The sequence below is a fragment of the Arvicanthis niloticus genome, chromosome 2 (assembly GCF_011762505.2).
Source record: "Arvicanthis niloticus isolate mArvNil1 chromosome 2, mArvNil1.pat.X, whole genome shotgun sequence".
Taxonomy (NCBI): Eukaryota; Metazoa; Chordata; class Mammalia; order Rodentia; family Muridae; genus Arvicanthis; species Arvicanthis niloticus.
In genome coordinates, this window is record NC_047659.1 from 18,491,431 (window position 1) to 18,505,013 (window position 13,583).

Consider the following 13,583-nt stretch of genomic DNA (forward strand, 5'->3'; position numbering starts at 1 on the left):
CATAAGAAAAATTAGAGAAATAGTGCTTTTCATTCATAGGTAGAAAGTGTGGTGGGATAGCGATTTCATTAGACATTGATTCTTTTGAATCAAATCACTACCCTTTGTTGGTAATGGAACTGTAAGAGAGTATCCTAGGATTGAATGCCAAGAATGGACTAAAGGAGCTGGATGCAAGGGTCACATCATAGCAAAAACATTAAATAGCACTTTTGAGATCAAAACATAATTGCTATTGTGAACATTTATGAATAAAAATTTAAAGTTATTATACCATATGAAAATTTCTCTGCATTTTCATGTTTGTACAAAATACTAGAGAAGAGGATAATTATCACACTATTCCCAATGTGCAGACACTTTATCAGAGCAACTGATATTCCAATAGTTACAGATAGAGGATACATAAGTGAGAAAGCAATTACCAAAGTAACTGTAAAGTATATATATATATATATATATATATATATATATATATATTTCAACCAATTAACTTAACAAGTATCTTCACTTCATCGTATATTCTCTTTTCATTTAATCTTAGAACATGAGCACATGTATAAGGACAACCAATACTAGACTCAAAGTATGCAGCAAGCCTCCTTCTCAGTGTAATTGTAAAGTATTTATAAATTTATAAATTTATATATATAATTACCTGTTCTACCTAGTTTTTGCCATTCCATATGTTAGAACTATTAATTATGCATGCAAGAAAACTAAGCATCTCTTTTTCTTTTAATTTTCTCACCACAGATGGTGATTGCAATCCCTATACATTATAAAGCTCTGTTTAAGAGTCCAAACATCTGGTATGTTTATGCAACCAATCAAGGTAACTGCAATAATGTTTAGTTTTGATGATAAATAATATAGACAGAATTTTGTTTTCATTTTTTATAAACATTAATAGAAATTACTGACATTATAAAATTCTAAATATATAGTCAATTAAGAACATTTTTGTTTTTTTCTTCTGCTTGTTTTGTCCAATTCTGTTTATTTGTTTTTATTTCATTTATGTTTATTTTATTATTATTTTTAGATGCCTGTTTGTATCCTAATGAGAAAAAATGGTGTGGATTTAGGTGTGTATGAAGGTGAGGAAGATCATGGAAGATTTGGAGGAGCAGAATTCATAATCAGAATATATCGTATTAAAAGATCTATTTACAGTAAAAAACAAGATTCAATGTAGCATGCTAATCAGTAAATATATTTTTGACATATAAGAATGGACATGATAAGTGGGTTGTTGTAAACTGATGGAAAGTGTGAGAGGGCAGAAGAAACTTGCTCAATATTATCATAATGAACTCAATATGTCTTCCTTTGTAATGTGGTTCTGAAGATTTTTTTTTCTTTTTCTGTCCTGGAAGAGCAGTCCTACATCTCAGCTGAAGTCACAGACACTGAGTCAAGTTACTTCTTATCAAAACATATTAGCAATGTTGACTTGGATAAATTGCCTCAGGTTATTGGTCTATAAACTACAAGTTATCTTTGATCATCATCTTATCACCATACTGATAATGTAGAAAGTTTATAACCACTCTATGTGCTCACATTTTATACATTTCACAATATATTTGTTTAAATCATTTTTGCCTATTTTGGGGGCAAAACTTTTCCTTTGCAAATAATAAAGTCTATTCTTAAGATGCCCCGAGGCCCATGTGTTCAGTTCTCACTTAGCAAATATATCTTAATGTGAACTTTAACTTTATCTTCACTCTATTGATATGTGTAGCACTTGAGGATGAAACAAACAGGTTTATTAAAAATGCCATCTTGTGTGCATAGTGGTGCATGCCTTTTAATCCAAGCACAGCATTTGGGATACAGAGGCAGAAAGACCTCTATCATTTTAAGGTCAGCCTTGTTTACAGAGAGAGTTACATGATATCCAGGGATACATAGAACCCTCATCTCAACAAAAATAACAACCACCACCCCCCTATGACCATAAAAAATGCATGGTATCTCAAATACTACCTTGTAGAAGGTAGACAATGTCCTGGAAACCTAAGAGATGGATATCTTTCTAGCCTGAACATCATTAAAACCAGCCATTGAGAACTGACAGAAAGCTACTCCTCAGCCCATGAGAGAATATGGAAATCCAGGGAATTAAAATAAAGCAGTAACCAATCACCAGCTTAGAGTAAATATGGTATAGTTGGGTGGTCATGTCTCATACAGAAAAATTGAAGGGTGTTAGAAAAGAATGTGTAAGACACACACACACACACACACATAAGTTTGGAAACTTTTTCTGACTTACTTTGAAAATCTTTACAAATGGTTGTCAGAAAATACAGAGAAACACACGATGCTAACTGAGGTAACACTGCTCTGGGACTGCAGTGTTACAAATGACAGATAAGCAATAAAACCTCTCAGTGAGGATATTGTTTTTTTTGGGTAATTTAATTCTTCATAATTTTATCAATTAAGTTTCATTTACAACAGTACTTCAGAGGAGTCAAGACTATAGTTTTCTCTAATTACATGAGATTTTTGTTATCCTTTGAAGACTTATATTGGTCAACGTTGACATAAAAGATGAAGAAATGGCTTTTAAAGGTTTTTAGACAAAAAAAATTATTGTGTGGCACTTACGTGTGCTGATATGCTCAGATTTGCTGCTCTTTGGCGCTGGCCTCTCACACTGTGTACCTGACCAATTAGTGGAGCACCTAGAAAGATCCAAACAACAACAGCAAATGAGTGAATAGCACATAAAACAAAGCTCACCAATGTGGATACTTCAAACAAATGAAGAAAAAAAGACAATCATTACAAATTCATCAAGGAGACATTCTCACTAATTTGTTTCAGATTTTTAGTATTCTGCAGGTAACTTCAACTGGATAGCATGAATTGTGACATGTAAAAAACCAAACAGCTTCTTCACCAATGTTGAGTGTGCCTATCAAACAATCCTCTTTATTTTTAAGTTTCTACATTTTGTTCATCTGGTTGCTTAAAGCCTAAGGTATAACTACCAACCAGTCTTCAAGGTTTCAGGTTTTGAATAATTATATGTGTAGAAATAGTACAGTAACAAGAGATAGGTAAATACAATGTTTAATTTTTGTTGTTAAATGATATGTCCATCAAAAGGAGCTTATATGCATATGCTCAAAATTTCAATAAAAGTTGTTTCCTCATATTTTGACCACAACATGGTTTCCGTATGTCTAGAGGAGACTAAGAGGGGTATATTTGATTAAAATTTGTTCTTAACAAAAAGCAAAAGTTTCTAGTTGGGTGGTACAATAAAAATGAATGTGAGTTGTTTTCTCTAAGTATGAACAATGTTAACTGGCTACCATAAATGTCTCTGTGAGTCTATAAGTATCAAACCACATAGAAACAATATCATTGGCCTCACCTGATATTTAAAATGACTATCAAATATCACCATATTGAGAATAGTTATAAATTGTGAAAGAAAAGCTTTCAGGACCATTCCAAGTGATCTCTCTCAGTGTACTGGAAAATATATAATTAATATAAGATTTCTGTCACAATTATTTCATATGAATAATGTTGTTTTCCAAACAATGTTTGTCTCACACCACACACATTATTTTTGATATTTATAAAAAAAATTGGCTCTTATAAAACATGGTGACATTCCATAAAAGCATCATAGAAACAAACTCAAATCACAAACAAAAAGTTGTTTCAAACAAAATACAAAATAATCAGCACAATTCACAGTATTGATTTTTTGAAGTATCTAGACATTTGGTTAATAATGATAATATATTATGAGCATGGAACATGGTTCAAATGAAAATTAATATCATTATTATGTTGGCATTCCAGCAATTACTCACCTTTATGTTCAGTTACCTCATAGAAGGCTTACACAAAATTTAATTTCCTATGCCTAGCATTTGTGATAGGCTACATTATAAGTCAATCATTGAAACAGGTCAGTTAAAATCCCGACCTATTGGTGTTTTTATAACACTGAATCAGAGTGAATGCAATAGGCATACAAATTTAGCATAAAGTGAACAATGAATGAAATGTTAAGTTTTGAAAAACATTTTAGTATTTCACATTTCTGTTTTTATAGATGTATGACCTCGAAAACTCTCCAAATCTTTACAGGTTCTAATTTTTAACACAAATCTCAGATAACTCAAAATAAGATGCTTGGGGGACATTTTGCAAACATGGTCTTTAAATAAAATCTAATAGTTGAAAGGTGCTTTTCATGTCATGTAATTTTACACCTGTCCAATCTTCATATTTAACCACCAAGAGTGGTCTATACCTCAATGGATAATTTGTACAGATTACATACTCAGTACATTATAAAGCTAAACCCGATACAATTAAATGTGTGCAGCTATACTGAGTTGTTTTCCAAATTACTAACACTTACTCTTTGTGTCATTGCATTTTAAAAATTAGAGCAGGGTCCACCTTATGATATGAGATGAGAATAACATTGACTATATTCTATTGTTCTTCTATAGTAGCAATTCTCAACCTGGGGTTTGTGACCCTTTTGGGGGGTTGAACAACCTTTCACGTATCAGATAGTCTGCATGTCAGATATTTACATTATGATTGGTAACACTGGCAAAATTACAGTGATGAAATAGAAACAAAAATAGTATTATGGTTGTGGTCAGTACAACATGAGGAACTATATTAGAGGGCTGTATCATTATGAAGGTTGAGAACCACTGTTCTAGAGTTAAAAATCTTTGATGTCCCCATTGTACTGAAATGACTAAAATGACAGTGAAATTACCTAAAAGTTGGTGTGTTAAATACTAATTGAGCAGATGATCTTCTGGCAGGAATATCATGCCTTTTATATAATTCAGAATGTTAGGAAAATATACGTTAGAGCCTAAGTCTAGCAAAAAATGTGAAATGGAGAAAGAACACAGAAACAGTAGGAACCTTGTGGGCATTCCTCAGCTCTTTACATAGGACAGGTGGTATTAATTAACAATCTAATTTCAAATTTATCCATGGCTTGAAGCCTAGCACTTACTGCAGGTAAGGAAGTCATGTGTTCATGTTTTTTGGATCTCTTAGTTTTAAATGCTAGAGTACATTTAAAATCCAAATCTTCAGGGAATATTTAACTTATTTTATATGGGAATAACTCTCCGAGATTACACTTAAAATAGTTATTTTTACCAGTAATACAGCTTAATCAGTGGTGCTAATCTTGAAAATTTCCCTATATTTCTTATAATGTAATACTTTATAACCAAAGATAAAAATAAGATGTGTTTCACTGTCTCCCTTTGTTCCAGACTTGAAAATATTTTTTTGAAATATTAAATCAAATAGAAATCATTATTCTTGTTGCTTAACTCACAAAATTACAACCTAAGGCATTTGCTGCTCCAGAAGTTTCTCTTCCAGTGGGTGATTTAAAACCAAGCATTTTAAAACCATTTTTATAGAATTTAATAAATCTTCATATCTATGTAGACTGCAATGATCAAAGCCACTAATGGCCCGGCACTGAAGGAAAGGAATGTGCAGATCATCAAAATTTCCTGTCCAATTCCTTTTTGAATTATTTGCATAATCATACTCACTATAATTTTTTTGGCATCTCTTTTTCCCGTTCTTTATTCATCAAGTAAAATTTCTAATCCAAGCTTTAGCTACCTTTGAATCTGCATTACTATAATTTACTGATATCTCTCTTCATCTACAAATAAACACGTGGAAGTTAGAATCACCACCCCAAACACCTGCATATTACTCATTGAAGAACTATCATATGGCTATTTCCCAGAGCATGTAAGCATGAACCATAGAGGACAGTTTTCATATTAACATTATACCATTCCGAATTATTGATTAAAACCATGTGAATTTTAAAAACTCTTGGATTAAAGACAGAATAATTAGGGAGATTCTTAATTTAGCCAAATAAAAATATACACACATTCATCTTTCAATAATAATAATAATAATAATAATAATAATCAATATCTCTCTCATAATTTTGCACAGCTATGATTTTTTGATTAGAGTTACTCATTCAACTTTCTTTGACTTTGCTTCTTTTATAGAACATCAGCACTTGAGAGTTAAAACATTATTTAGTGCTTCATTGATTTCTTATTTTTCCATTTTCATAAACTATAAGCACAAAATCTCATTACTTACATGAAATGTCTTAATTATCCTAAATTAGGATAATTATCAAACTGAATTTTTTATGGAAACTTCAGATTCTGCATTCCCATATATCAATGAATTCATTACATTTCGTGGGATTATGACTACGGATCCATATTCTAGTTATGTTAATCTGATAGAACCAATATATAACACAAATAAATGTGATTACTATACTTTCTCTAGCTATGTTCTTTTTATTCTATGTTTTTCATTTTTTTCTTTTGTTTCTTTTTTATTGGATATTTAATTTACATTTCAGATGCCATCCTCTTTCCCCATTTCCCCTCTCTAGAAAACCCCTATCCCATGCCCCCTTTTTCTTTTTGCTTTTATACAATTTTTTAAAATTTCAACTATGTTCTTATAACAAATTTTATTTATTTTTTATTGATAGACTAAAACCAGTAATGTTGAGCCCAATAATACTGCTCAAAGTTAGTTATGTGAATATATCAGTTCTTTATATAGTATCTGTCACAAATGACTTTTAAAGATCAGTTTTAAAAATTTGTTCCCATATGGATTACACTATACCAAACAAACTTATGTAGTTTATCATGACATTACAATTTAATATAACTATCTTATAGTTATACTGTTTTTGTTTTAATTAGCTCTCTACAGTAGAGGGTGATATCTTAGTAAAGGCAATATATGTCAGATGTTACACATAACAAACAATTAGAATGTTGAAGTAAACATATATAGGGCACAAGATATGTTTAAAATGTAAGTTAATATTAAATAGCAAAAATATAACATACAATAAATTGTTAAAGTACTCACAAATCCTATGTAGTAGAGAGATTTTTAGCAAAGACAATTAAGATTACAATTGAACTACTGTGTATATATTAAGTATTTTAGGTATGATCTCCACAATAAAAATAATAATGAATTCCTGTAAATTGTCATTTTGCAGAAATGTGGTCTAGAGTCACCTACTTTAGGAGAACTTCAAAACAATATAACAAGATTAATAAATGCTTTTTTTTTTCATCAGATTTAAAGGTTAAGGGACTCTTCTGGATACACTGAAATACAAAGGTGAACCTTAAAACAATTGAAACTGTATTTCTCTTTTGTATGTGTTAACTTTTCTATTTTAGGAATGATGGTAGACACTCAGAAAAGAAAAAAATATCCTGGAAATCTCTATTTTTCTCCACATAGGAATTAATGAAGAAATGGAGAAATTCCATATGTGTTTTGTGGTCTCAGTGCTCCTAAACCTCACTCTAAAAATAGAAAGATGACTATCACACATTTTCAAATTTGTATGAAAATACTTTCATGTAGTAAAAATTAGACAAATTATGCCATAAAAGATACTTAACTTGTTAATCCTCTAGGTAAATTTTACTATTAAACTTCCTCAGCCATCTATGCCTGACACTGTCATCCTCCCCTACATATACAGCTGGGACCATGGGTCCCTCCCTATGTGTTCCAAGGCTGGTGGTTTAGACCCTGGGAGCTATGGTAGGTTGGTATTATTGCTCTTCCTATGGGGCCAAAAACCCTTTCAGCTCCTTCAGTCTTCTCTCTCACTCCTCCATTGGAAACCCCATGATCAGTTCAATGGTTAACTGTGAGCATCCACCTCTGTATATTTCAGGCTATGACAGACCTCTAAGGAGACAGCTATATCAGGCTTCTGTGAGCATGTGCTTCCTGGCATCCACATCAGAGTCTACCTTCGGTGACTGCACAAGGGATGGATACCCAGGTGGAGCAGTCTCTGGACGGCCCCTCCTTCAGTTTCTGTCCCACACTTTGTCTCCATATTTGCTCCCATGAGACTTATGTTACCCCTACTAAGAAGGGCCAAAGCACCCACACTTTGGTCTTCCTTGTTCATGAGCTTCATGTGGTCTGTGAGTTGTACCTTGGACACTGTGAGCTTTTGGGCTAATACCCAATTATCAGTGAGTGCATACCATGTGTGTTCTTTTGTGATTGGGTTACCTCACTCAGAATATTTTCTAGTTCCATTCATTTACTTAAGAATTTCTCGAATTAATTGTTTTTAATAGCTGAGTAATATTTTGTTGTATAAATGTACCACATTTTCTGTATCCATTCCTCTGTTCAAGGACATTTGGATTCTTTCAAGCTTCTGGCTATTATAAATAAGGCTGCTGTGAATATAGTGGAGCATATGTCCTTGTTATATGTTGGAGCATCTTCTGGGTATATGCCCAGGAGGGCATAGCTGGGTTCTTAGGTAATGCTATGTCCAGTTTTCTGAAGAACTGCCAGATTGATTCCCAGAGTGGTTGTACCAGCTTGTAATCTCACAAATAATGGAGGAGTGTTCCTCTTTCTCCACATTCTTGCCAGCATCTGCTATTACGTGAGTTTTTGACCTTGGCCATTCTGACTGGTATGAAGTGGAATCTCAGGGTTGTTTTGATTTGCATTTTCCTGATGACTAAGGATGTTGAACATTTCTTAATGTGCTTCTCGGCTATTGGGGTTTCATCAGTTGAGAATTCTTTGTTTAGCTCTGTACCCCATTTTTAATAGGGCTATTTGTTTGTCTGGAGTCTAATCTCTTGAGCTTTTTGTATATATTAGATATTAGCCCTCTATCGGATGTAGGATTGGTAAAGATCTATTCCTAATCTGTTGGCTGCCTTTTTGTCTTATTGACAGTGTTCTTGCCTTACAGAAGCTTTGCAATTTGATGAGGTCCCATTTGTCAATTCTTGATCTTAGAGCATAAGCCATTGGTGTTCTGTTCAAGAACATTTACCCTGTGTCTAGGTATTTGAGGGTCTTGCCCACCTTCTCTTCTATTAGTTTCTGTGTATCTTGTTTTATGTGAAGGTCCTTTATCCACTTGGACTTGAGCTTTGTACAAGGAGATAAGAATAAATTGATTTGTATTCTTCTATATGCTGACCTCTAGTTGAACCAGCACCATTTGTTGAAAATGCTGTCCTTTTTCCACTGGATGGTTTTAGCTCCTTTATCAAAGATCAAGTGACCATAAGTGTGTGGGTTCATTTTTAGATCTTCAGTTCTATTCCATTGATCTTTCTGCCTGTCTCTGTACCAATACTATGCAGTTTTTATCACTATTGCTCTGTAGTACAGCTTGAGGTCAGGGATGGTAATTCCCCCAGAAGTTCTTTTATTGTTGAGAATAGTTCTCACTATCCTGAGGATTTTTTTTTTTTGTTATCCCAAATAAATTTGCAAATTGCTCTTTCTATCTCTATGAAGAATTTTGATGGGGATTGCATTGAATCTGTAGATTGCTTTTGGCAAGATGGCCATTTTTACTATATTAATCCTGTCAATCCACTTTTGTGCTCCATTAATGAAAGAGTAAAATATTTTTTTTTCCAACCAGGCACAAGAACTAAGTTGTAGGAACAACATGAGCTCATTTTATAATATTTTTGAAAGAGTGGTGCCTAATTATAGTTTAATGCATTAGAACACATGGTATTCTTTATTTTTTCCTACTTAAGACATTACCAAGTTTTTAATACAAAGGGAAAATATTAAATAAATATATTTTAATAGTAAAATGACTAAAATTCCTTCACCAGCTCTTAATGTTTTATTCTCTTCCCTGCAGGAGACAGGGGGTATCAATATTTTTTTTCTTATTTCAAGCTGACAGTTTATTTGCAATTTTAATATACAATAGATATGTGCCTAATATATGTTTTATGTGTTTGGAAGTTATGCAACCCATCAGATAGGTCTTGAATTTTCTATGAAGTTCAATTTAATTTTACCAGGTAAGTCTCTGAAATTAAAAATGCTAGTATAGGTGGCATATATGACATGTATGAGTTTTGAAATTCAGCCTGCCAGGGCTGAAATCTCTCTACTTTATTACATTACAGGCTTTTCATCTATCCTGCAAGAGCAAGCATCCCTGTAGGATCAAATGCAGATACAGCCCAGTCTTAGGTCTAACCACTCTCCTTCAGATCCACTCACATTGCACGTGTTTACTCTCTTTCCCATCCTTTTTTTTCTCCTTTTTATCTTGTTTCCTTTCTTTTTCACTTGCTGTTTCTCACAGAAAATTAAGGATTATAAGCATAAAGAAAAAGTCTTTAGGTTTCTTAACAAATTTTGACTATAAGAAATTTGAATATAATCTATGTTTAACATATGTAATGTTATGAACATTAAGTGTACAGACTATATCATTAATATAATTTGATTAATATTTGCTGAGTGGATATGATTTTAATATAACTTTACTATGATTATAATTTTTAATTACTCTTCCCAGTAGAGAAAATCTTAGGTATAAGTGTCTTTAGTGATTTAATGGGATAACTGTCTCTACTACTATCTTGGTATGAAAAGAAAGATGTAAATCATTTTTCTATATGATTATGATATGAACATATTTTTCCTCTAAACTAATGTGATTTCGATATATACAGATGGACAAAACACTCATACAGATAAAACAAAAAGTTTTAAAAAATGCTTTAAAATATTCTAACATATAAAAATAAATTTTTATTTACTATTGAGCTAACATGATATATACATACTTGTAAAAACTGCAATTTTATATCAGATTAAACATATCTATCCCCTCAAATGCTTATTATTTATATCTTTGAAAAAAATGGAAGGATGATCCACTGAAGGTGGGGATGAAGTAGGAGAAGCCACAGTCATGGTATGCTGAAGAACTGGGCTTGACAGTGGGGATTGAATTTGAATGAGAAAAGAGAGACTTAAATATCTGTGATTAGACTACTTGATTTTCTGAGCAGCATAGGAAGTTGGTTCACAGGGAATGCCCACCGGTGTTGACATGAGTTGGGGAGGGATTGAGGGAGGAGAAGGTCTATGTGACCTCTTGGAGATGGAGTCTGAGAGGAAGGGAATGTCACAGCAAGTGGTTTTCTAGAGATCTGAGAATGAGAGTAGGAGATTGGATTGGAAGGAGAGGAAGGAGAGGTGAAAACATTAATGTGAAGATTCACAAAATTATTCTTTGAAATTAAATACTACATTAATGTATTTATATCAACTATACACCAATCTCTCATTAGTAAGCAGGTTCACTATCTTCTGAGGGTACAATCTATAGTTTAAACTTACTCGGAAATATATGATGTGTGGTATCTATACCTGGCAGCTTGACAAGCAGGGAAAAAGCTAGAACAAGTTATAACCTGTCACCTGGGACTATAAAGGACAAGTATTGATGTGTCAGGCTATATCGAGTTTTGCTGCTCTGAACAACATGCACATTTCATGTTTTATGTTTTCAAAATACTCCTAGGGGCAGAAACAAATTAGTAACATGCAGTGATCTGACTGAAGAAGCATGGGCAGCACAGGTTGCTCAAGAGCACCTGCTCAATACCTTTCTGGAAATGTGAGGTTTGCCCGGAATCACTCTGAAAACTCCCTTGGACTTTTCTTGGCTCTTTTCTCTAGTGCCCCTAGTATGCATGAAGAAGGTCTGCTTCTCCTAATAGACAGACTCCCAGAGCCAATGATTCCGGCTCCCTTCTGCAAGGCCATGGATGTGACCAGTCAGGCCTTAACCAGGCCTGGAAATACAGAGGGATAATTTCTCCTTTTAAAAAAATGAATGACAGAGCTTTACAAAAGATGAAATAGCCCTTCATCCTCCTTCCAAATATTTAGCCCCAGTTTCTCAAACAGCAGCTGAACATTTTATCCCATTTTATTCTCTCTCAAGAGTTGGAAAACCATCTTGTGCTTCTAATGAGACCATTATGTTAGAACAACGGTAAATCCAAAGAAAATGGGGATGTCCATCACCTACTGCTATGGTACCTGGACCTCAGTTTCTCACAAGCTCACCTTAGTGAGGCATAAACTTTCTCTGTTTACTATGGCTATTTTTATAAAGTCAAATCCTGCCTTGCTTTCAGGGGTCATAAGAGGTTTCCATCTTGGTACTTTTTTTCTCTGCTTCCCCTATGGCCACTTCTGCAAAGGTCACCACACTGCAAGTTATTGGCTGCTGATGTGATTATATCTTTCTTTCAATTCCAAGCACGCTCTTTTGCTGTGAGGTTCTTATACCAGTTTCTGGTCTTTTTAAAGCTAGTGAATAATAATTTTAGTTTATAAAATTGTCCACAGTTTCGAAAACATTTTCTATATGATTTATATATGTTAGGTTTTTTAATCCTTACAACAGTCTGCGACGATAGATGCAAACAGTGAGTTCACAATAAGACAGTAAGTATAAGAAGAAGCAAAACTGAAATTCCAACACATAAGTATCTTATTCTGTGTCTGTAGTTTTTACTAGGAAACCCATTAGTCATTTTTTAACTTGAAAAACCATTGTCTTATTTATATCGAAAATTAGGCTTCATTATTAATTTTCTTTTTAAAATCCATAGGTTTTGATATGATGCCTATTTTTACTATGTTAATTCTACCAGTCCATGAGTGTGGGAGATCTCTCTATTTTCTGAGGTCTTCTTCAATTTCTTTCTTGAGAGACTTGAAGTTCTTGTCATGCAGATCTTTCACATGTTTGTTTAGAGTTACCCCAAGATATTTTATATTTTCTGTGACTATTGTGAAGAATGTTGTTTTTTGATTTGCTTTTTCATCGCATTTCTTATAAAGGAAGGCTACTGATTTATTTGAGTTAGTTTTATATTCAGTCACTTTGCTGAAGTTGTTTATCAGCAGTAGAAGTTTTCTGGTCACCTATGTAGTAGAATTTTTGGTGTCACCTATATATACTATCATATCATCTGGACATAGTGATAACTTGTCTTCTTCCTTTCTAATTTGTATCCATTTGACCTCCTTTTTTGTATAATTATTCAGGTTAGAACTTCGAGTACTAACTACATTGACTAGATAGTGAGAGTGGGCAATTTTATCTAGTCCTTTATTTTAGTGGGATTGCTTCAAGTTTCTCTCCATTTAATTTGATATTGTCTGTTTGTTTGCTGGATGCAGATACTTACATCCAACTAATGGACTGAAGTCAGGGACTCCTGTGGTTGAATTAGGTAAAGGCTGGAAGAAGTTGAAGAGGAGGGTGACTCCATAGGAAGAGCAGCAGTCTCAATTAACCTGGACCTCTGAGATTTCTCAGACACTGAGCCATCAACCAGGTAGCATACACCAGCTGATATGAGACTCCTGACACATATATAGCAGAGGACTGCCTGGTCTGTCCTCAGTGACAGAAGATGGACATAATGCTCAAGAAACTTCAGGCCCCCAGAGAGTGTTGGGGCCTGGCTGAATAGGGTTATAGTCTGGAGATATCCTCTTGGAGATGGGAAAAGAGGAATGGGATGTGTAACTGTTGGAAGGAAGACTGAGCAGGATAATTTATAACAACATAAGCCATGTTCTCAGTTTAAAAAAAAACCATGCTTTTTATAATATATTGGTTC

At 33.5% G+C, this 13,583-nt stretch overlaps 1 protein-coding gene across 1 annotated transcript in view; it reads right to left on the minus strand.

Moving 5' to 3' along the window:
- The window catches only part of Lrp1b (LDL receptor related protein 1B), a 349,921-nt gene that overhangs the window by 8,022 nt on the left and 328,316 nt on the right, over positions 1-13,583 (minus strand). The window contains exon 48 of the mRNA XM_076928219.1: positions 2,623-2,699. Coding sequence (XP_076784334.1) covers positions 2,623-2,699 — 77 coding nt within the window. The remainder of the gene's footprint in view (positions 1-2,622; positions 2,700-13,583) is intronic.